The following is a 23,210-nucleotide window of genomic DNA, read 5'->3' as shown; positions in this document are numbered from 1 at the left end:
CAGCGGCATCCTCGCGTGGCCTGACCTGGTCTCCAAGGCCGCGGGGACCGCAGTCCGAAGAGGGAGGTCTGCTGCCCCCCAGCGGCGAGCCCCCGCCCGCCCCGCCCGCGGGGGCCGCCAGGAGGCGCCGCGGAGACCAGGCGCGGCTTCCGGCCGAGTGGGCGCCGCCTCCCAGGGTTTCCGGTCCCAGCGCTCCGCCGGCGCTCCTCGCCCGGCCCTGGGCGGCGGCGGCGTTGCTGGGCGACGCGGGGAGAGGCGCCGGGGAGCTGGGACCCGACCGCCGCGGCGCCTCTCCCGCGGGCCATGGCGGCGGCGCCCCCGGGCGGGGCGGGGGGCTCGCGCTGGACCTGGCGGCCGGTGGCCCGGGACGCGCTCCTGGCGCGGGCCTTCCACTCGTGCACCGAACTGCGGGGCCGCCTCTACCTGGTGGGGGGCCTGCTGGCCGGGGGCGCGGCCGAGCCCAGCGCCGACACGGTGGTCCTGGACCCGGCAGGGCCGGCCGTGCGGACGGGGGCGCGGGGCGGCCCGCGGCGCAGCCACCACGACGCGGCGGCGCTGGGCGGGCGCTGGCTGTGCGCCGTGGGCGGCTGGGACGGGGCGCGCCGCCTGGCCGCCGTGGCCGCCCTGGACGCCGAGCGCGGCGAGTGGGAGGCGTGGGCCGCGGCGCCCGGCAGCTGCGCCCCCGCGGGCCTCAGCAGCCACACCTGCACCCGCCTCTCGGACCGAGAGCTGCGGGTGGCCGGCCGGGAAGGGGGGACCCGCACTCAGCGTCGCTACGGAAGCATCTACACGCTGAGGCTGGACCCCGGCGCCCGCACCTACCGGTATGGCCCCCGGGCCCGGCCCGGCCGCCCTGCGCCCCGCTCTGCGGACGCCGCCCGGCAGCCTCCCCCGGGCCGCTGGGATGACCTGGCCCTGCCAGCATGGCCCTCCGCCCCAGGCCCCTTCTGACCCTGGGCAAAGGGGGTGGGGAAGGCAGCGTAGTTTCCGGAAACCCCCACCGGGCCGCCGACCGAGTGCGCACCCTCAGCTACAGGGAAGAAAGCTACCGCTCCGCCTCCCGCTCCGGGCACTGCGCCGCCCTGCTCCCCACGCCCGGGCCCCGCCCGGGTCACCAGCTGCTGCTCTTTGGAGGTTGCGACTCAGCCGAACCGGAAGTAGCCGGGCACTGGCGCCACGGGGAGATCCGGGTACTACTCGGGCCTTGCTTAGGGTGGGAGGCAGTTACAATGGCGCTCAAACCCCTCCAGACAGTCCCTTCTTTCTCCCAAGGAGGAAGCGCCTGCTGCCCCCCTTTTAACGGAACAGCTATCAAAGCTCGTGAGCAGCGGGCAGGGGTCCCGGCATGGGCCTCGGGGCCTCCGGCATCATTCATGCTCTGTGGTCGGGCCCTTTGCTGTGCTGTTTGGTGGAGAGACTCTGACCAGAGCTAGAGACACCATCTGCAACGACCTCTACATCTACGATGCCCGTGAGAACACATTCAATGACTGGTTGAGGGGAAAGGTCGGAAGACAGGAGAACTTGAAGAGCAGAGAAAGGGGTAGTGATGGAGGAGGGAGAAGGAAGAATTAGTTGACAAGTTAAAGGAACACAGAATATTAAATTTTGAAAAACCAGAGATCAAGTGAGGAGGGAAAAAGGGGCGAACCTTTGGTTTAAGCCCCTGAGTGACCAACTGCTACCTCTCCCTAACCGCCACCTCTGCCTCACCCCACAGGCAGGGCTCCTTCCCTGTGGTTCCGCTTCCCCTGTGCAGACCGCGCACTGAAACGCGTGGGCCACCGGACCTGCCTTTGGAATGACCAGCTGTACCTGGTTGGGGGTTTTGGGGAGGACGGCAGGACAGCCAGTCCACAACTGTGCACCCTGGACCTCTTTCTCTAAAAAGCGGTGCCAAGACACGCTGCCAGGCCGCTTTATCGTAAACTCTTACAGCGTTATCACCAGAGCTACCTGTCTGTCAAATGCTTTTTATTTCCTCATTTTTTTTTATTAAGGTATAATATGTGTACATACCTTACCAATTCCCACCCCAGCCCCACTCCCATACATGCCCTCCCTTCCCAGAATTTTTCACCCATTGGTTATGCTTATATGCATGCATACAAGTCCTCAGGTTGATCTCATCTCCCTACCCTCCCCACTGTAATTTGACAGTCTGTTTCTTTTTCAAATGCTTATTAAATTTCCATCTAACAGCCAACATTTGTCTCTGAATCTTTTGGGGTGGAGGGCAGTAAGTAGACACATCTGTCTTGGCCAGTGTGCTCAGTGGTCAGTGTTGGCCCTGCACACAAAAGGGTTGATTCCCAATCTGGGGCACATACTGAGGGTTGCAGTTTTGGTTCCCAGCACCAGTCCGGACAAGTTAGGGAGGCAACTAACTGATGTGTGTTCCCCCATCACCCCCATCCCCCCACCCCCGCCCTTCCACTCTCTAAAAATATCAATGGGAAGAAATACCCTTAGGTGAGAATTAACAAAAAACACAAAAATGGTAGAGACATCTGTGTATACAAGGCAAAGGATGAAGCACGGGCCCTCTGATACTGTGGCCATTAACGATGGGACACAGTCACATGCTCCTCCCTGCCCCATGCAAATCCCATCCCTCCAGTGGAAAGAAAGCTTCAGGCTAGAGATACACATTCTGACTAAAACATTTAATTAACAAAAAATATTATAACAGCAGAGGAAATAACAATGAGAAACTGGAAGTAGGAGTCAGGTAGGAAAAAATGCAAAGGCCTTGGTCCCTAGGAGACCAACACTCCAGCGGAGCTGGCCTTCGCCCCTGCTCCTTCTGAGTTCTCCTTGGCTGGCTTCTCATCTTCGCCCATGAGTCGAATATTGTGCTTTTCCCGGAATTCATTTAATTCTTTTCCCTTTGCCTGAAGCTGCTGAGTCAGTGTCTCAATGATCTTCTGTATCTAGAAGGCAAGGGACAGACAGTACTCAGGATTTCCATCCCCACCCTGGTATGGGCTAGGGAAGTGAAGACGACATGACCCCTCCAATCCCACCTTTAACCAGGTAGTAAAGTAGAGCCAGACACTAAAACTATTGCTTCTCAAACATGAGGTTTCATAAACCCTAGCAGACACAAGGGTCCCATGGACTGCTTGTTTTTTCCCCAATATATTTCTATTGATTTCAGAGAGGAAGAGAGAGAGAGAGAGAGACATCAATGATGACAGGGAATCATTGATAGGCTGCCTCTTGCAAGCCCATCACTGAGGACCAAGCCCAAAACCCAGGCATGTGCCCTTGACTGGAGTCGAATCCAGGACCCTTCAGTTGCAGGCCGATGCTCGATTTACTGAGCCAACCAGCCAGTGCTTATCTTTTTTTAAAATAATAATTATTATTTTTTTTAACAATTTCAAGGTTTTTATTATGAGGGCCACAGTGCCATTTTTTAAAAAATATATTTTATTGATTGTTTACAGAGAGGAAGAGAGAGGAATAGAGAGTTAGAAACATCGATGAGAGAGAATCATCGATCAGCTGCCTCTTGCACACCCCCTATTGGGGATTTGTCCGCAACCTAGGTACATGTCCTTGACCGGAATCGAACCTGGGACCTTTCAGTCCGCAGGCTGACGCTCTACCACTGAGCCAAACCGGTTTCGGCGGCCAGTGCTTTTTTTTTTTTTTAATTTTTAAATATATTTTATTGATTTTTTTACAGAGAGGAAGGGAGAGAGATAGAGAGCCAGAAACGTCGATGAGAGAGAAACATTGACCAGCCGCCTCCTGCACCCCCCCCACCGGGGATGTGCCCGCAACCAATGTACATGCCCTTGACCGGAATCGAACCCGGGACCCTTCAGTCCGCAGACAGACGCTCTACCACTGAGCCAAACCAGCTTCGGCCAGTGCTTGTTTTTAAAATGCCACTTCATGGGCCCCAGCTCCAAAGGTTCTGAACCAGGACAGGGTCTAGGAAGGTGTATTTCAAATTAGTCCTCCAGTTGATTTGGACGCAGGTATCCACGGAAACACTGCTCTCACCACCTCTCCTCCCCAAATCAGCCAGGAACAGAGGCATACAGCCTCTCGTCTATGAGTTGGACCTAGTGTAGCATGGAGAGCGGAAGCTAAGAGGCTACTCAGACTTCCCGCCACCAATCCCCTCAATCCCTGCCCTCCTCTTCCCTCTCCAGTGGTTGCCCAGAGCTCTCCTTGACTCGCTCACCTGCTCCTTGTTGTTCTCCAAGGCAGGCAGCACCTCTTTGACAGTGCGCTCCACCAGCACCCCTCCAACCATGCGGAAGCACTTGCGGGTTTCATCCACCTCCTTAAGCGTATCGATCACGAGGCTGTGGCAGGACAACACAGGGTCTCAGAATGCAGGTCCTGCTCCTGCAGCCCTCCCCACAGAAGCCCAGCCTCCCAGCGGCCTCACCTGTGCTCATTCAGCTCCATCTCCAGCTCGGCTGCCTTGGATGCCAGGCCCCGCTGTTCCTGCCGAAGGCGGTTGAAGCCAGCAATCACCTAAAGTGAGAGCCGTTAAGTTAGAGAGGAGGCAGTGGAAATGGCATAGGGTCAAGACACAACATATTATCAAAGGCGTTACAAAGATGCAGTGGAGGACACCCACCTTGGAAAATGAGAGGACACATGTTTGCAATTGCTAACTTAGGTCTGCTAGAATTCCCTTCACCCAATACTTCCTAAGTGCCTAATGTGTGACACCGGCTGGTCCACCTTGCAGTAACAGCTGGTGAGGAGTTGCAACTATAAACTAGGGTGGGGTGCAAAGCTACTGGATCATCTACAGCACGTGTCAAACACAAGGCCCGCGGGCCAAATCCGTCCCGCCAGGCCTTGCAATGTGGCCCGCACCGCGCTGTCATCACTGCACTCCGCTGCGTTTCCATCACAGTGACAGTTTATGACTGTTCAGTAAACCATTCGGCCCGCGATTTAGGCTGGATTTTAGATTTTGGCCCCTTCTCTGATTGAGTTCGACACCCCTAATCTACAGAGAGAGGAGTGTAGACTTGCAGGTAAAGGGGAGTCAGGAAAGGCTTTGTAATGACTAGGTCCTGCCTGGGTCTGCCCAGCACCCCTCCCATTGGGGAACTGCCTCTCCTTAACACAGTGGGGTTCTTGGAGGGGTGGGGAGGAAGGCAGTTACTAATCATAGGGCCTTGTTTCCTGACCCCAGGGCAGTGACCTGTTCTGTGCTAGTTTCTCCATGGGAAGTAGGGTGTTTTTTTTTGTTTTTTTGTCCCCTCCACCCCGCCAAGGGAAGTAGGTTTTGGATAGAGATGAGCAGATACAAAAGTCAATTAGAGCTAAGACACCTTGTTGTCCTTTGGGTGAACTAGTTATCTGAACTTTCTTATACTGATGTCCCCCCCCCCCCAAAATCAATAAATATATATCCCTGGGTGAGGATAAATATGTGAAATACACATTCTTCCCTTTCTACACACACATACACAAAACCATTAAGAAGGGGAAAGGCCTCTCAAAGAATATACTCCAAAAGATTAAGAATAGCAAGATCATGGGTAATTTATTATTTTGTACTTTTTTCTGTATTTTCTACATTTTCAATAGAATAATATATCCTGTGATTCCCCTACTGTTTATATTAAAAAAATCCGGAGAAACCAAGATGGCAGCATAAGGTAAACACCTAAATGTAGCCTACCACAACAATTTTGAAATTACAACTGGAAAACAGAGCGGACATCGTCCAGAACCACCAGAAAGCTGGCTGAGTGGAAGCTCTACCAACTAGAAAAAAAGAGAAAAGGACGCTGAGCCTCAGGAGCTGTGGAGGTGCGGAGATCTGTGAGAGTGGGAAGGGCGGGTGGCTGAATACGCTGCTGGCTTACTCGCGGCACACACGGAGGGCGGGCAGCTAACGTGCAGCTAGCTTTCTTGTTGGGGAGGAAAACAAAATCTCCCTATTGCACTGATATCTAGCTCTGGTCAGGGAGAAATTGGACTGTCCCACAGAAGGCGAAACTCGAGGGCAGTCTTCTCTCAGAGGTGCGGGCGGCCAGCAGCCATTGCCCCGGGACTCAGGGAACAAGGCCCTCTTAGGGCGGGGCTGACAGGGAAACCAAGGCTGCTGCGCCACCCTGAGACTCTACCCCATCCAGGCTGAGCACAGAAGCCCTCCTAGCAGAGACACTGCTGATCCTCACACCCAATTGGCTTGGAAATCAACTCTCCCCAGTGATACTAACAACAAACAAGTCTTGACTACAACAAGACTGCACACACAGCCCACAAAGGGCTGAGCCAAGAGTGTCCACCTCAGGTAACTGGGGAAGCTGAGCTACTGGGCCCTGCTAGGACACCTAGCACACAAAGCCACTCCATCAACTCAGGGAAGCAGCGAAAATGCAGAGACAAAGAGGCAGACCACAAATGAAGGAAATGGAGCAAAGCAAAAAAAATGGATATAGAGTTCAAAACCACAGTTATAAGGTTTTTCAGGAATTTCCTAGAAAAGGCCGATAAATTAAACGAGACCTTTGAGGATATGAAAAGGGATCAACTAGAAATTAAGCATACACTGACTGAAATAAATATTATACAGAGACCTAAAAGCAGACTAGAGGATCACAAGAATCAAGTCAAAGATTTGGAATACCAAGAAGTAAAAAACACTCCTCCGGAAAAGCAAACAGAATACAAAAAGTTTAAGATAGTGTAAGAAGCCTCTGGGACAACTTCAAGGGTACCAACATCAGAATTATGGGGGTCCCAGAAGATGAGAGAGAGCAAGATACTGAAAACCTATTTGAAGAAATAATGTCAGAAAACTTCCCCCACCTGGTAAAAGAAATAGACTTACAAGTCCAGGAAGCACACACAGAACCCCAAACAAGAGGAATCCAAAGAGGACCACACCAAGACAAATCATAATTAAAATTCCAAGAGCAAAAAACAAACAGAAAATATTAAAAGCATCAAGAGAAAAGCAGTTAGTTACCTACAAGGGAGTACCCATACGATTGTCAGTTGATTTCTCAACAGAAACTATGCAGGCCAGACAGGAGTGGCAGGAAATATTCAAAGTGATGAATAGCGAGAACCTACAACCAATATTACTCTATGCAGCAAAGCTATCATTCAGAATTGAAGGCCAGATAAAAAGCTTCACAAATTAAAAAAAAAGCTAAAGGAGTACATCACCATCAAACCAGAATTATATGAAATGCTAAAAGATATTCTTTAAGAAGAGAAAGAAGGTAAAGATAAAAATTATGAACAACAAATACATAACTATCAAGTGAATCTAAAAACCAAGGGAATAAAAAACCTGGTGAACAGTATTAACTGGTGAATATAATAGAATCAGGGGTATAGAAAGGGAGTGGACTGACGATTCTGGGGGAAAGGGGAGTGGGGGAAGAGACTGAACAAATATCATACACCTATGGATGAGGACGAGGGGGGGGGAGGGCAGAGGGTGAGGTAGGAACCTGGAGGGGGAAAAAAGGAACAATTGTAATAATCTGAACAATAAAGATTTATTAAATTTAAAAAAAAGGCCCAAATTGTCCTGGTCAGTGTGGCTCACTGGTTGAGCAATGACCCATGAACCAAGAGGTCTCAGTTCAATTCCTGGTCAGGGCACACCCCCGGGTTGTAGGCTTGATCCCCAATATCAGGTATGCAGAGGCAGCTGATCAAATGTTGCTCTCTCATCGGTGTGTTTCTATCTCTCCCTCTCCCTTCCTGTCTCTGAAAACAACTAAAAAAATATGTATTTTTTTTTAAACTCCCAAACAATTTGCCATGAAGAGATTCAAGTTACTTTCTGGTATCTCCTAAATTATACTTCATGATTTATTTATTTATTTTAAAATAAAATTTTATTGTTCATATTATTACAAATGTTCCTCCCCCCCCTCCATTGCTCCCCTCCACCAGGTTCCCACCCCACCCTCTGCCCTTTCCCCACTCCCCATTGTCCTCATCCGTAGGTGCACAGTTTATGTTCAGTCTCCCACACCCCTCACTCCCCTTTTCCCCAAGAATCGTCAGTTCACTCCCCTTCCATACCTCTGATTCTATTGTATTATATTCAACAGTTAATATTGTTCATCAGATTTTTTTTTTATTTCCTTGGTTTTTAGAATCCCTTGTTGATAGTTACGTATTTGTTATTCATAGTTTTTATCTTTATTTACTTTCTCTTCTGAAAGAACCCCCTTCAGCAATTCATATAATTCTGGTTTGGTGGTGAACTCCTTTAGCTTTTTTTATTTTATTAGTGAAGCTCTTTATCTGACCTTCGATTCTGAGTGATAGCTTTGCTGGATAGATTATCTTTGGCTGTAGGTTCTCACTATTCATCACCTTGAATATTTCTTGCCTTTCCCGTCTGGCCTGCATGGTTTCTGTTGAGAAATCAGCTGACAATCTTATGGGTGCTCCTTTATAGGTAACTACCTGCTTTGCTCTTGCTGCTTTTAATATTCTCTCCTTGTCTTTTGCTCTTGGAATTTTAATTATGATTTGTCTTGGTGTGGTCCTCTTTGGATTCCTTTTGTTTGGAGTTCTGTGTGCTTCCTGGACTTGTAAGTCTAATTCTTTCCCCAGTTGGGGGAAGTTTTCTGACATTATTTCTTCAAATAGGTTTTCAGTATCTTGCTCTCTCTCATCTTCTGGGACCCCCATAATTCTGATGTTGGTTTGCTTGAAGTTGTCCCAGAGGTTTCTTACATTATCTTCAATTTTCTGGATTCTCTTGCCTTCTAGCTTCTGCGGAAGAGTGTCTTCTGGCTCTTTATGTTCCAACTCTTTGACTTCATTCTTGCAATCTTCCATTCTGTTTTTAGGACTCTGTATAATATTTTTTATTTCAGTCAATGTATTCTTTATTTCTTGTTGATCCCTTATCATTTCTTGTTGATTCCTTATTAATTCTAGTTGATCCCTTTTCATATCCTCATAGGTCTTATCCATCTTTTCTAGGAAATTCTTGAAAAACCTTATAAGCGTAGATTTGAACTCTATATCCAGTTGCTTTTTGTCCTCCATTTCTTTCATTTGTGATCTATTTCATTGTCTCGGCATTTTTGCAGCTTCCCTGATGGGGCGGGGTTTCAGGGTGGAGCCTTGGTTTCCGTCAGCTATGCCCTATGCAGTTCCTGAGTCTCAGTAATTCCCCAGGGTCCTTCAGTACTTGATGCAAGCACCTCTGAGAGAAAGGCCCTCGATTTTCGCCTGCTACCAAACAGTCTAGGCTCTCCCCCAATGAGCCCGGAACTGGGGTTCAGTTCAGTTGGGCCAGTCTGGAGCCCCTGTCTCCTTCCCGCCAGGGCAATCCCACGGCACAGCCAACAGTCCCTTCTCTGGGACAGTCCCTCCGGGATCTCCTTTCGCCGCTCCCCCAGGGTTCCGCCTTACAGCCCAGCTCCCTATGGATGAGCCTGAGTCCCCGGGGTCTGGCCTAGAACTGGTGTTCAGAGCAGTCGGAACTGGGCCCCAGCACAGTTGGAGCTTTTATCTCCTTCCTGCTAGGGAACGCCAGCCAGGCACTTGGCCTCCCTCCTCTCCGGCTCCGTCCTCTCTGCGCGCACAGAGTGTCTCCGTACCTTAGGCTTTTACAGCTCCTCCGCTCTTCCTTCTGGTTTTCTCCTTGCTTCTCGTTGAGGAACTTCCAGTCAGTTGACTTTCCTGTAGTTCTGGGTAATGTCCATTTTATATTTTAGTTGTATTTTATTGAAATTGTTGTGTGTGGCTGCGGCTAGGTGTTTACCTGTGCAGCCATCTTGGATTCTCTTATACTTCATGATTTAATTAAACTAACAGCCTGTGCACTTCCTGTAGATCTATGTTTTCCCTTTCAAGTCTATTCAGTCCTCAGGGTCAGCTAAATATCTGATACGATCATGGTATAAGTGAATAAATTAAAATCTGTCTGATTCTGAAGTCCCTCAACTAAAAGTTCTGCTCTTCAAGTCACTGACTTTGGGTATGCTAACAAAAGCTTCTGAAACTGGATTGTCCTTACCCATAAAAGAACAACACAGCTCACTGCAAATGGCAGAGATTCACAGAGGACAGAATAAGTGCTTGCTTCCAGATGTTTGTAAGGGACACATGTGGCTTAAAGTCGAAGCAACGACAGATCTTATTTTTTCACCTGGTGTGCTCTCTGGAACATACAGCCCAGGGAGTGTTAAGCAAGAACAGTCAAACATTCAGTTACCACAACCCCTCAGTTTCTTTCAAGGGATTCTTTTTCTCCACCACTGTTTGCTTCTTTTTTCACTTTCTGTGCACACCTCAGATGATTTCATGGCTTTGTCTACCAGCCATGAGCTCATAATTCTCTTATAGCTCCAACTCAGATTTCTTTCTGTAACTCAAGATTTATAAATCTAACCACTTATTAAATGTCTCTACCTGGATGTCTCTCAAGAAACTCAAACCTAAATTTTTAAAAAATATATATTTTATTGATTTTTTACAGAGAGAAAGAGAGATAGAGTTAGAAACATCGATGAGAGAGAGACATTGATCAGCTGCCTCTTGCTGGGGATGTGCCCGCAGCCAAGGTACACGCCCTTGACCAGAATGGAACCCGAGACCTTTCAGTCCACAGGCCGATGCTCTATGCACTGAGCCAAACCGGTTTCGGCTCAAACCTAAAATTCTAAAATAAACTTTCTCCCCATCGACTTGTCCATCTTCCTATAGTCCCAATGGCACCAGCATCCATCAAAGACAGAAACATCTAGATTACTTTTATCCCTTTTCCTCTACATCCAAGTCTTGTAGTCCATTCCAAAATTTAAGTCTATCTGCATCCCAAGCATGTCAGGCAGTCTCATGCCTTCGTACTTCTTTTTTTTAATTGGGGTGACCTTAGTCAGCATGAACATACAGGTTTCATGTGTGGATTACTAATGTACAAAACCTGTATATGGGACCATGTGCCTGCCACCCAAAGTCAAATCTTCTTCTGTCCCCTCATATTGGAACCTCTTCCCCCCCCTACTCCTCTGGCAGTCACCACACTGTTGTTTGTGTTCATGAGTTTCAGTTTTACTGTATATTCCACATGAGTTAAGTCATATAGTTCTTAGCTTTGTTAGACTTATTTCACTTCACATCACGTTCTCAAGGTCCATTCATGTTATTGTGACACTATTTCATCTTTCCTTATAGCCATGTGCCTTTGTCCTTTTAAATACACTGCTCACTCCACCTAGAAACCCTCCACTTCCTTCTTTGTTTGACTAACTTCTCTCATCTTTTAGAATTGAGCTGAAGGATTCTCTCTTCTAGAAAACAAAGTAACTAGCCTTTATTAAGCACACACTGGATTCCAGTCACTGTGCAAAACACTCTGCATGCATTGTCTCTTCCTCACTCCTCAAACCTTTTAGCACTTGATACCTCTTCTGCCTCATGTTACCGTTTTGTATACCTTATGACTTGCACTCTTTGATGGCAAGGGACATTTATAAAGTCCTGAATAATTGTCCAACAAATAGCTGGTAAATGCGTAATTAAAAGAGCTATTGTTTAGTTGTTCTCCTTTCTCTTATGTAGATTTCTTCCCATCTCTGTTAAACACTAGCCATGGTTAGCGAACCATGGTGTCCAAGCCACAGAGGGCTTTCTGATTAATTTATAAAATGTTTCCCCATGTTAGGCACTGGGGGGGGGGGGGGGATGCAAACTCGGATTAGTTTCTAAAGAAGTTCAATCTAACAGTGACCCCAAATCAAAATGCGAGGAAACACCAGTGCTCCGTGTGTGTCGCGTGGCTGCGCGGCGCCGGCCTGTCACCTCCTTTGGGGGGGCAGCCCCGCTCCAGCCAGTCACCCCCTCCCGCGGGGCGGAGAGGTGGGAGTGAGGGCCCGGCCCCGTGCGACCTGGGCAAACCCCAGACCCGCAGCTCGGAGCACCCCGGGGGCGTGGCTTTCACCTCCCAACCGCCCGCTCGGCCCTCGGGGCTCCCGCGGCGGCGCCAGGACCCTCCCCCGCGCGGGGCCTGGGGGAGCCGGCCGCGGGCCGGTGCTCGCGCCTCCTCTGGGCCGCGGGCTCCTCACCTGATCGGCCGACACCGCCCCCTTCCCCGTGCCGCTCCCGCTGCCTCTGCCCAGGCGACCGCTGCTCTCCGCCATCTTCGCCGCCTGCGGGGCTTCCGGCGCGCAGTGCAGCGTCGTGCGTCACTTCCGGCAGCGGGTCCCGCCTACTCGCCTAGGCGCCTCCGCCTCCAGGCCGCTCTCCGTGTGGATCCTGCGGGAGATTCTGGCGGAACCTCCATGTAGGACCTGCTCCCCGGCCGCCGGCCGCGGCGACTTCCACCTGCGGCGCTGCCCTTGCTCCAGAGCCGCCGCCCTGGGGAGGCGGGAGGGCGGCTGAGTGGAGAGGGTGCGGGGTGCGTCGGGTGGGAGCCCCTCATTGTCCGGTGCGGGTAAAGAGGGGGAGCGGGAAGTTTCTGGGAGGAGACTTGGAGCTGCGGAAGCGCTGGCAGAGGACAGGGCCTCGTGTAAGGCGAGGCTGCGGAAAGTGGAGGTTGCCTCCATTTTCTCCCCTGTCGCCCCTAATTAGAGTGTTCCGAAGACTTGGGGCCTCTCACCGCAGGGCGCTCGTTCAGCCTCACAGTGTGACGAGAAGGCAGGGAATCCTGGAAGTGTGCTCCTTAGGGAAGGGCTGTGCCATTTCTCATCTTCAGGCTCGGCATCGTGGTCAGGCCTCACCACCTCCTGTCCCTGCTGTTCCCTGGTCTGCGGGTACCGCGACTCTCAGTACTTTGTGCTCAGCCCAGGTAACACGTTTTGTATCCTCTGTGCCTGACAAGTAGTAGGTGCTCAATAAATGTGTGTGAAATGAATGGCGGTGGAACAGTGGGGTGCCAACCACCCACCGCCATTTGATGGGTAGGTCATGGTGCCTGTGAGAGAAGCAAAGGGAACCCTTTCTCCTTGAACTTGGGTCTCCCCATGCTGGGAACTCTGAGTTCTGCCTGCACCATTCACAGGCCCAGGGCCATGGCTGTCTCCTCTTCCTCCTGGGAACTGCCCCTGGTGGCTGTGTGCCAGGTCACATCAACGCCAGACAAGCAGCAGAACTTTAAAGCTTGTGCTGACCTGGTTCGAGAGGCTGCCAGACTGGGTGCTTGCCTGGCTTTCCTACCTGAGGCTTTTGACTTCATTGCCCGGGACCCTGCAGAGACGCTGCGCCTGTCTGAGCCACTGGGCGGGGACCTTTTGGGAGAATATGCCCAGCTTGCCAGGTATCAGGAGAGGGGGACGGGGTGTCACTGCTTTGCTGGGCATTGTCTCTGGATTGCCAGATGTGAGGGTGGAGCCTTGGAAAGAGTGCCAGAGTCCACTCCCCACAGGGAATGTGGACTCTGGCTGTCCTTGGGTGGTTTCCACGAACGTGGCCAAAACTGGGAGCAGACTCAGAAAATCTACAATTGTCATGTGCTTCTGAACAGCAAGGGTGAGACTTCACAGCTCTTTGGCTTGCCTCTTCCCAGGCTTTTCTACCTAGACAAAGATTCTCCAGAATTGGGTCTTCCCAACTGTTTCCTTGGCCAAGGGGTGCTCCTAAGGTGGGCTTCTTGGGCACCAGCACCAATATTCCTTCTCCCGCTTACCCTAGGGTCCGTAGTGACCACTTACAGGAAGACGCATCTGTGTGACGTGGAGATTCCAGGGCAGGGGCCTATGCATGAAAGTAACTCTACCATGCCTGGGCCCAGTCTGGAGTCACCTGTCAGCACACCAGCAGGCCAGGTGGGAGCTGTGGAGGGGGAGGGGAGGGATGAGGGAGGGAGGGGACAGGAACAGAGATGGGACTCTCTTTTTATCCCAGCTCGGTCTGGCTATCTGCTACGACATGCGGTTCCCTGAACTCTCTCTGGCACTGGCTCAGGCTGGAGCAGAGATACTTACATATCCTTCGGCTTTTGGAAGCGTAACAGGCCCAGCCCACTGGGAGGTAAGAGGACCTCTTCAGAACATGCAGGTTTTCCTTTAACTTCACTCATTCCCTCGGCCCTGCCAGTTAGACTTTCTCCCCCTTCCCACCCAGTGAGAAAATTCATTCCCCAAATTACTGCCTAACTCTATGTTAAGGAATAGTTAATCCTAAGTCATTTCTAGCCAATTTCAGAATGATCACAGTGGTCGGCTGGCCTGCTGCTCCCCACCAGCTGCCACACTTCTCCCCCCAGGTGCTGCTGCGGGCCCGCGCCATTGAGACCCAGTGCTATGTAGTAGCTGCAGCCCAGTGTGGACGCCACCACGAGCAGAGAGCGAGTTATGGCCACAGCATGGTGGTGGACCCCTGGGGAACAGTGGTGGCCCGCTGCTCGGAGGGACCAGGCCTCTGCCTTGCCCGGATTGACCTCAGTTACCTGCGACAGCTGCGCCAACATCTGCCTGTGTTCCAGCACCGCAGGCCTGACCTCTATGGCCACCTCGGTCACCCACTGTCTTAGGACTTCCGACTTCTGAGTTGAGACCCACTGTGAGCTGGTGTTGCTGTTACTTTGAGGCAGGACCAGGTGCACCTCCCCCTCCCTTGGGGAACCTTGACTGTTGAAAGAATATATGCTTAGCTTCTTGGGAAAGAAGAAACTCACCTGAGCTCAGATTTCAGTTTCAAAAATGTGGAATTTCATATACTGTTTATTTCATGAAAACTAAAGTTATGCTGAGGGCTGAGCAGCACTGGCATTGAGAAAAATATCATAAAGTGTGTCTGGACATCTCTTTTGGGAGCTGAAAGGGGAGGTGGTGACTGGTTGCGGCGGATTCCACCTGCGGTGCTTCCCTTCACAGATGGACCCCTCCCTTTCCTGGTCCAGCTGGACTCGGCTCCGGTTCTAAGCCTCCTGGCTCATTCAACAAGCTCCTACCCAGATAAAAGTGCAACACTCAGTGCATGTCCCAGCCCCGTGCTCCGAGGGAGGGGTGGAGGACAGGGAAGGACCTGTAATGCCCTTTGCCCAAGCCAGCATCAAGCAAAGGGGAAGGGCTCGGGGCATCTTATGTTCACTCACTAGCACACATGGAAGGAAGTGTCTCCCCCCCTCCCCACCACACCCCCCCCGTGCTGTGCACACACCACAGCTGGGAGGGCTGATGGGACTGACCTAGTCCTCTCCTAGTTTCCCTTGAAGAGGGACAGATACCCCCCCGGGGGGGGCAGGGGTGGGGGCGGGGGTGGGGGGGGGGGGGGGGGAGGGGAGAGGAGCCATACCACGCAGGTTTCAGCAATGAAATGGAAGAAACCAGGCAGAGGAGCAGCACCAGAGGACAGGAGAAGAGAGTTGAAAGGGCCACAGTTTCTTTTTTAAAAAGTCTATAATTTGGGAGAGGGTGATGATTAATTTCCAAAATACACTTCAGAGTCTCACCTTCCACACAACACAGCTCCCTTACTCACAGCCCTTTGGTTTTTCAGACAAAATGTAAGAGCCCCATAAAGCCAGAAGCACTGACAGCCCCTCAACGCACCCGGACGCAGTGTTCCCTCAGTCCCTCAGACTGTCCTACAGACTGCTTCTCCCTACACACCTGTCTCACGGCTCAGTAGTAAAGGTGGCTGCAGACACATGGGGGGGTGAGTGGAAAGGGAAACGGGGAAGCCCAGGCACATGGGTGTAGGGAGGGGTGGGAGACACCACTTCCATTTTCCTTTGTCTTTTCCTTAAAAAAAAAAAAAAAAAAAAAAAGGCAGGGGTGTGATTGGTTGGAAGGGGAGAGAAAAAAAAACCCCAGGACAGTATGTACGCTCCAGAGGTGAGTGATGGGCCCAGTCCCCGGAGGGAAGGTCAGGGCAAGGCCTGCAGCATCAAGTTCCTCAGGAGTTTCTGTCGGCCCAGCTCGTAGTCCTCCTCGTCCACGTTCACCAGCAGCTTGATGGCTTCGTGGCCCACAGCCTGCTTAAGGGAGTCTGTGATGAAGACGCCTTTCAGTGCCTCCAGGAGCGAGCCGTTGATGTAGTCGCGCCAGAATGCGTCGAGGTAGGTGAGCTCAGAGAACTTGATGTCACAGATGATGGAGCCCAGGTCCCGGGACTTGAGGATGGTGTTGGCCTGGTTAAAGCGCTCAAACTGGCGCTCCAGTGGGTCCTGCTTGTTGGAGAAGACGTTGCCCTGCAGAGCAGTCTCGTGCTGGCAGTACTCAGCCCGGACCCGCAGCCTGATGTCTGCAGGGAAGAGAGGTGCTGTGAGGATGAGTTTATGAGAAAGATGAAAACAGCAGCAGAGGAGCAAAGTGGGAACATCACCTGACAGGTGCCCCCGCTCTTCTCCAGGCTCCTGAGCGCCCTGATGCAGGGGGCTCCCTTACCCAGGCCATGCCCAGGTCACAGCATCCCACCCCTCAGGAGCACCTTGTTTCTGGGACGTCTTTTCCTGCTTAGTAGGCAGTCATTCTCATGATACCAGGGTGTGGTTCCTCCTGCAGCACAGAGGTCATGACCCGTCCCTCTGATCTGGTGTTAACTACAAAGAGTTGACAAGTGCTCTGCCACCAAGACAGGAATTCTCAACCCCCCAGGGCCACCACTCAAACCTCACTCTGCAACAGCACCAATGGGAGCATGGCGCTGCTGAGTGTCCCTCTGGGACCCTTGAACTTCTCACCACACGTCTGCTTTTCCTTAGGATCTGGTGTCACTGACTTTCGGCGTTTTCGCTGGCTCCCAAGTGTGGCTCTCCCTCGAGCTGGCCTCTTGCTACACATCTGAGGGCCTGAAGTGGGGCAGCATACCACAGGATAGTGAGGAGGCACTGACCAGGAAAAAGGGGAGGAGACAGTAGGGTAAATGCTCAGACACTTCTGTGGGAAAGAATCATACAGACTTAGCAGGAAACGCAGTATCCACAATGTGACCTACAAGGACATGTGGCAACAATCACAGGACCCAGGGGACACGACAATGCCTCACCTCATTTTTAAAAAAGTAGCCCATAAACCAACCCTTGGCTGGAATCAAACCCAGGACCCTTCAGTCCGCAAGCCAACGTTCTATCCACTAAGCCACACCAGCCAGGGCTGCCTCACCTCATTTTTATGTTTATGGAGGAGGGCAGGGTCCTTTCATTAAGGTGTGGCCATGAGGGGTTTGGTGTCCTCTTGAGAAGGGACACTAGGGGATTTAATACCCACTCACCTGTTTTAGGGGGCTGGGGAGGCCTTGGTTCTGGATCACTGAGGGCTCTGGGGGTCACATAGCGAATCGATGTCTCCTCCAGATACTTGTCTACAAGGTCAGGGCACACTGTAGGGGGAGAGGGGGTCATTGGGAAGATGTACTCCTTCCTTCTCCTGATCCAACCCTCCAACAGGCCTCATAACAGTCCTGGGCACCCCCAGAGCCAGTGCCGCCTCCCGCTGGGCCTCCAGCCCAACACCTAAGTCCCTAGCCCCGGGCCCTCACCAGCCCGCCTCCTCTTGAGGGTGACGTAGGGCAGCAGGTCGTGGCGAGTAATGATGCGCAGCAGCTGCAGCACTTGGCGGAAGTTCGTCTCATCACAGCGGCCCTGGCGCTCAAGCGCCAATAAGAAGTCACATCCATTTCGGATGAGGCCACGCTCATGGTCATCAATGACATCGACAAAGAGGAAGGAAAGAACGCGCACATCTCTGTGTGTCAGGTGGGTGCCCACGATGTCAAACATGCGGTGCAGGCTGTACAGCCCATGCTCCTGCTCGCTGTGCTCTTCCGGCCACACCTGGCTTGCCCGTCGCTTCAGCCCCGCCATGCTGGGGGCTCAGGTGCGCAATGCTTCCCAGAATCCCTGCTTGGCAGCTGCGATCGCCACTACACTATAAGGACACAAAAGACCCTGTGAGCCCATCAGTGGCAAAAACTGGTCCTATTCATTCCTACATTCCCAGTGCTAACAATGCCTGGCAGTGTAGTGCTTAGTAAAGGTTTATTTAAAAACTAGACACCCAGTGCACGAAAATTCAAACATGGGTGGGGGGTCGTCCCTCAGCCCGGCCTGCCCTCTCACAGTCCAGGAGCCCTTGGGATGTACTTCTGCAGGCTTAGGCCCGCTCCCTTCTGCAGCCTCCCGGCTGCCTTCCCACAGCCATCGCAGCTTTGTCGAGAAGGACATCCAAAGGTCTAATTAGCACATTATGCTTTTGTTATTATAGATAAAGCCTAGAGCTCCACATACAACAGATGGTGCCCTAAGTCCAAGATTCTATTGGAGAACTAGAGTCACTTCGCCTGGGTGAGAATATTCTATGCCATCTTGGTGTTACCCAGCAGGAGTAGCTATTAGCTATCACCCTAATTGTTGATCCCACTCCCCCACCCCGCCTCCAAAATACTACTCTTGGTTCTTTGTGCTCCCCCCTAATCAGTTCATTTCAAAATTGAGCAGAAGTAGAGAATTCACTCTTTAATAAGGAAACTGTAGCAGATGAACTTAGGAACAGTAAGAAACTGAAAATCTTTAGGGTGAGAACTATTTCCAATTCTTCCTACTACTCAGACTCGTTAAGAATCCAATGAGATAATACAACTGAAATAACTTGGTAAATCGTTGTGAAAGAGATTCAAAGAAATAAGCATCCTCGCCCCTCCATAGCTCAGTGTTGGAATGTAGACCTATGAACTAGGAGGTCACAGTTCGATTCCTGGCCAAGGCACATGCCTGGGGATACAGGCTCAATCCCTGGTGTGGGGCATACAGGAGGCAGCTGATCCATGATTCTCTCTCCTCATTGATGTATGTATCTTGCTCTCTCTTCCTCTCTGAAATCAATAAAAATATATTTTAAAAAAGAAAAGAAATAAGCATCCTAGCCCAGACTCATCCTTCCATAAATGTATCTGTAGGTTTCCTATAATCCAACCAAGCCCAGAAGTATAACTGCTTGAAAGGTTAATGAATAATATTCAGTAAAATTCATGGACTTAAACCCGGAAACATTATTAAGCTCCTATGTTGAGCACTCTTGTAATTCTCCTATTCTACCTGTGCCCCCTTGATGTTCAGACGCCATTTTGATATGCTGTCTTCCAACCTGGCTGTCATTTACCAACCCCCTGTGAATGACCAGTGACAGCCCTACTCTTTCTTTAGTTTGGCATTTGACTCAGAAAGTTCCTCCATCATCCTGGGTAATGTCAAGGACTCAGCCAACAACCAGTCTTCAGGTCAAACAGCGTTCACCTCCACTCTAGTTGCTCATACTCATTACCCCCTCTGACCAAAACCTCCAACTACCCCATCATTATGCACTCCTGTCGATGCTACTTCTTCTTCTTTTTTTTTTAAAAATATATTTTATTGATTTTTTACAGAGAGGAGGGGAGAGAGAGAGCGCGCTAGAAATGTCAATGAGAAACATCGACCAGCCGCCTCCTGCACACCCCCTACCGGGGATGTGCCCGCAACCAAGGTATATGCCCTTGACCGGAATTGAACCCGGGACCTTTCAGTCCGCAGACCGACGCTCTATCCACTGAGCCAAACCGGTTTCGGCTGTTGATGCTACTTCTAAGTATGTCTTAAATCTGCCTAACCTTTCCACTTGCACTGCCCTGGTTCAGGCCCCAATAACCTCTCACATGGACTCCTGCAACAGCCTCTCTTATTTTAAATATATTTTTACTGATCACCCCACAAATTGGCCCTGATTGCTGGTTAGGCCTAGGGACCCTACCCATTCATGAATTGAGGAATGGAGAGGGAGAGACAGACAGAAACATCAGTAATGAGAGAAATCATTGATTGGCTGCCTCCTGCACACCCCTTATTGGAAATCTAGCCCAAAACCCAGGCATGTGCTATAGAAGCTCAACCACTAAGCCACACTGACCAGGCCGCAGAATTCACTTTTCATTCTCTAACAATATTACTTTGTTTATAGTTTACATACATATACTTCTCTTCTCTGTACCTTCCTTCCTGTTCCACTCCCCTGTCACAGACCTTTCTCAGATGGCTAACTCCTACTCACCCTTTAAGAGTCAACTCAAAAGAAAAAAGTCAGCTCAGATGCCATCTTTAAATTTAGTCCCTACACCTCATGCTGGGATAGTCCTCTTCTGTGCTCCCTGGAACACTGCATGTTCCTGTAAGCCATTTATCAGAGTGTACTAGGATTATCTGTGCACTTACTATCCCACCAGAGGCCCTGTACACAAAATTCATGAATGGGTAGGGTCCCTAGGCCTAACCAGCAATCAGGGCCAATTTGTGGGGTGATCAGTGGGGCAATTGGTGGAAAGAGGGTGAGAGGGGGGCGTGCTGGCACCCGCCTTGGCTGGCCTGAGGCCTGTGGGCAGCACCAGCGTTGTCTGCCCCCTGGTGGTCAGTGAGCATCATAGCGACTGATTTTTCCTCCATTCTGTTGATTTGCATATTAGGCTTTTATCACAGTCTTTTCCTTTTCCGGCGTATAAGACGACCCCCTAATTTTACAGTTAAAACATAGGTTTAGGCCTATATTCACTGTATAAGACTATCCCCCACTTTCAAGGCAATACCAGTTCTTTTTTTAAATAGACCGCCTCTCTGACTCTGGCCAATCTGAGGCGGCTTTTTACTAGAACACAGTGTCATCTTATATGCCGGAAAATACGGTATATAGCATTAGATCTTCAGCAACTCATGTAGAGGGACTAAGTTATATTCATCTTTATATCTCCAATACCTAGCAATGGATAGAGTCTGGCACACAGATTAAACTTCATCTCCAAGAGATCATCACAAGCAATACCCATTAAGAAACAAACTCAAATAAGTCCAAGAGGGAGAAGACCTCATTAAAAATAGATATGCAAGTCAGTTACCATGCGTGTATTCTAGCTAGCAGCTATAGCCTTCCCACACTGAGAACTACCCACTCCACAGCACCCGCTGGCCAGCAAGATAAGTGGGTCTGTCCATTCCATAGAGCACATGTGTCAAACACAAGGCCCGCGGGCCAAATCCGTCCCGCCAGGCCTTGCAATGTGGCCCGCACCGCGCTGTCATCACTGCACTCCGCTGCGTTTCCATCACAATGACAGTTTATGACTGTTCAGTAAACCATTCGGCCCGCGATTTAGGCTGGATTTTAGATTTTGGCCCCTTCTCTGATTGAGTTCGACACCCCTACCATAGAGCAAGAAACATAGTCTAGGTTAAGAAACTGAGTAAGTCCTAGCTGGTGTGGCTCAGTGGATAAAGCGTTGGCCTGCAGACCAATTCCAGGTTCAATTCCAGTCAAGGGCACATGTCGAGGTTGTGGTCTCAATCCCCAGTAGAAGGCATGCAGGAGGCAGCGATCAATGTTTCTTTTTCATCATAGATGTTTCTATCTCTTCCTCTCCAAAATAAATAAAAAATTTTAAGAGATATACACACACACACACACACACACCGAGTTTCCCCGAAAATAAGACATCCTCTGAAAATAAGACCTAGCACATGGAAAGATAAGACATCCCCTGAAAATAAGACCTAGTGCAACTTTGGGAGAAAAAATTAATATAAGACACTGTCTTATTTTCGGGGAAACAAGGTGTGTGTGTGTGTGTGTGTGTGTTTGTGTGTGTATATGCATGTATGTGTGTATATGTATGTGTTCGTGTGTATATGTATGTGTTTGTGTGTATATGTATGTGTGTTTGTATATGTGTGTGTTTGTGTGTGTGTGTATGTGTGTGTGTGTGTATGTATGTGTATGTATATATATATATATATATATATATATATATATATATATATATATATAGTAAAAGCATAATATGCTAAATAGAGCAGGCGTCCCTCCAAATGATCTTCCAGACAAAGCCAGGTCTCCAGTGCCAGAAGAAAGTTGGTGCTGGCAACTGGGCGGGGAGGGAGGGGCCTACTCTTGCATGAATTTCGTGCATCAGGCCTTTAGCATTAAAAAATAAACTGCTTCTTGCCGAAACCGGTTTGGCTCAATGGATAGAGTGTCAGCCGGCAGACTGAAAGGTCCTGGGTTCAATTCCGGTCAAGGGCATGTACCTTGGTTGCGGGCACATCCCCAGTGGGGGGTGTGCAAGAGGCAGCTGATCGATGATTCTCTCTCATCGATGTTTCTAACTCTCTATCCCTCTCTCTTCCTCTCTGTAAAAAAATCAATAAAATATATTTAAAAAAATAAAAAATAAACTGCTTCAGAACAGCCAAACTGATGAGTTCTCAGAAAACTAAAGAGCAAGCAGAACCTGGATCTCTCTGCCTCAGTAATCCTAAACTAGAAGCACAGAGAATCACCCACATAAGAAAAGGGAAGTCAATGCTGAAATCACTTAGCCCCAAACCTTGGGTTCTGATATGTGGACAGGAAATACAGCCCATATCCACTTAAGATACCCCACCTGAAGCATGGGAAACAGCTGGGAAAACAGCTATTCACCTACAGACCACATTCCCGTGTCTCTTCCTCTCTTGTTTTACCTGATGCAGTCTCTAGGTACAGGAGGAGACAGAATGAAAACATCTTCTTGCTTATACCAGGCAACATGGAAAAGCCAAGCCGCCTCAAAACCCCTACAACTTTGTTCTGTATCCCACCTGCTGACCATGATGAGCCCAGAAAAGCAGGTGGACAGGTTTCACATTCAACCAATCAAAAGGCCAGGTTGCTCCAGAGCTCCCTAACTCAGTGTCCTGTCTTAAACCTTAGGAAATGAAGAAATACTGTCCCACATAACAGGCTACTGGAATACGTATTAGGCAGAATATAGGAAAGCGCTGTGGTCCTAATTATTCATCAATGGACACAATTCTGTAATAGACCTCAGTGATCTGAGGGTTAGCTCCTTACATTTGAGGGGAAATAGCCACTTTTCAGTTCTACATTCCAACATCATTTAAGGTCTCTAAAATTATCAGTTTCAAAGTCAGTGGTTCTAAATCGGGGGCGATTCCCCCGCGCCGGGGGGAATTTAGAAATATTTGGAGACATTTTAGATTGTCATATGGTGGAATAAGGGAGTGTTACTGGCAAGGAGTGAATAGAGGGTCATGGATGCCGTTAAGCAACTACAGTGCACAGGAGAGTCCCCCATTACCAAGAATTATCTGGCCCAAAATGTCAACAGTGCTGGGAATGAGACCCTGCCCTATAGGGAGCGTGATAACAGCAGGTCACTTCCCACCCTAGATCTGGAGAAGAAAGCCACTGGTCCCTCTGACCCAAACCCATTAAACAGTATTCCAGAAGAAAAGGAAAGCCAGGCCGGCAGACTCTTAATTCCTAAGT

The 23,210-nt window shown here is 50.1% G+C and overlaps 3 protein-coding genes and 1 long non-coding RNA gene across 9 annotated transcripts; 3 read left to right on the top strand and 1 right to left on the bottom strand.

Moving 5' to 3' along the window:
* The first annotated feature begins 217 nt into the window (after positions 1-217).
* LOC123652189 lies at positions 218-22,720 on the top strand. The gene is made up of 3 exons (XR_006741354.1): positions 218-232; positions 15,211-17,814; positions 22,412-22,720. It is a non-coding gene; the product is annotated as an uncharacterized LOC123652189 (long non-coding RNA).
* KLHDC9 (kelch domain containing 9) lies at positions 228-2,206 on the top strand. 5 transcript variants are annotated; one of them, XM_045580356.1, is made up of 5 exons: positions 242-824; positions 1,031-1,190; positions 1,276-1,471; positions 1,721-1,962; positions 2,161-2,206. In XM_045580356.1, exons 1-4 carry the CDS (start codon positions 304-306, stop codon positions 1,885-1,887), a joined length of 1,044 nt encoding a protein of 347 aa, XP_045436312.1. In that variant the 5' UTR covers positions 242-303; the 3' UTR covers positions 1,888-1,962; positions 2,161-2,206. The 5 variants fall into 5 exon arrangements, with proteins under 5 accessions (XP_036290287.1, XP_045436313.1, XP_045436312.1 ...); XM_045580355.1 differs by having other exon boundaries at positions 245-824; positions 1,273-1,471; XM_036434393.2 differs by having other exon boundaries at positions 245-824; positions 1,273-1,471; positions 1,721-1,965; positions 2,172-2,206.
* On the bottom strand, positions 2,652-12,178 carry PFDN2 (prefoldin subunit 2). Its single transcript, XM_036434400.2, has 4 exons — positions 12,048-12,178; positions 4,412-4,500; positions 4,202-4,325; positions 2,652-2,933 (listed from the first exon to the last, which is right to left on the bottom strand). Exons 1-4 carry the CDS (start codon positions 12,120-12,122, stop codon positions 2,760-2,762), a joined length of 462 nt encoding a protein of 153 aa, XP_036290293.1. The 5' UTR covers positions 12,123-12,178; the 3' UTR covers positions 2,652-2,759.
* Positions 12,249-14,709, top strand: NIT1 (nitrilase 1). 2 transcript variants are annotated; one of them, XM_036434395.2, is made up of 7 exons: positions 12,249-12,265; positions 12,677-12,769; positions 12,983-13,237; positions 13,346-13,449; positions 13,612-13,745; positions 13,825-13,950; positions 14,186-14,709. In XM_036434395.2, coding segments are annotated over exons 1-7 (981 nt in total). In that variant the 5' UTR covers positions 12,249-12,263; the 3' UTR covers positions 14,453-14,709. The 2 variants fall into 2 exon arrangements, with proteins under 2 accessions (XP_036290288.1, XP_045436314.1); XM_045580358.1 differs by having other exon boundaries at positions 12,262-12,379.
* Positions 22,721-23,210: the final 490 nt, after the last annotated feature.

This window comes from Pipistrellus kuhlii, unplaced genomic scaffold (assembly GCF_014108245.1).
Source record: "Pipistrellus kuhlii isolate mPipKuh1 unplaced genomic scaffold, mPipKuh1.p scaffold_m20_p_121, whole genome shotgun sequence".
In the NCBI taxonomy this organism is placed as follows: domain Eukaryota; kingdom Metazoa; phylum Chordata; class Mammalia; order Chiroptera; family Vespertilionidae; genus Pipistrellus; species Pipistrellus kuhlii.
This window is presented reverse-complemented; position numbering and strand designations above follow the sequence as displayed.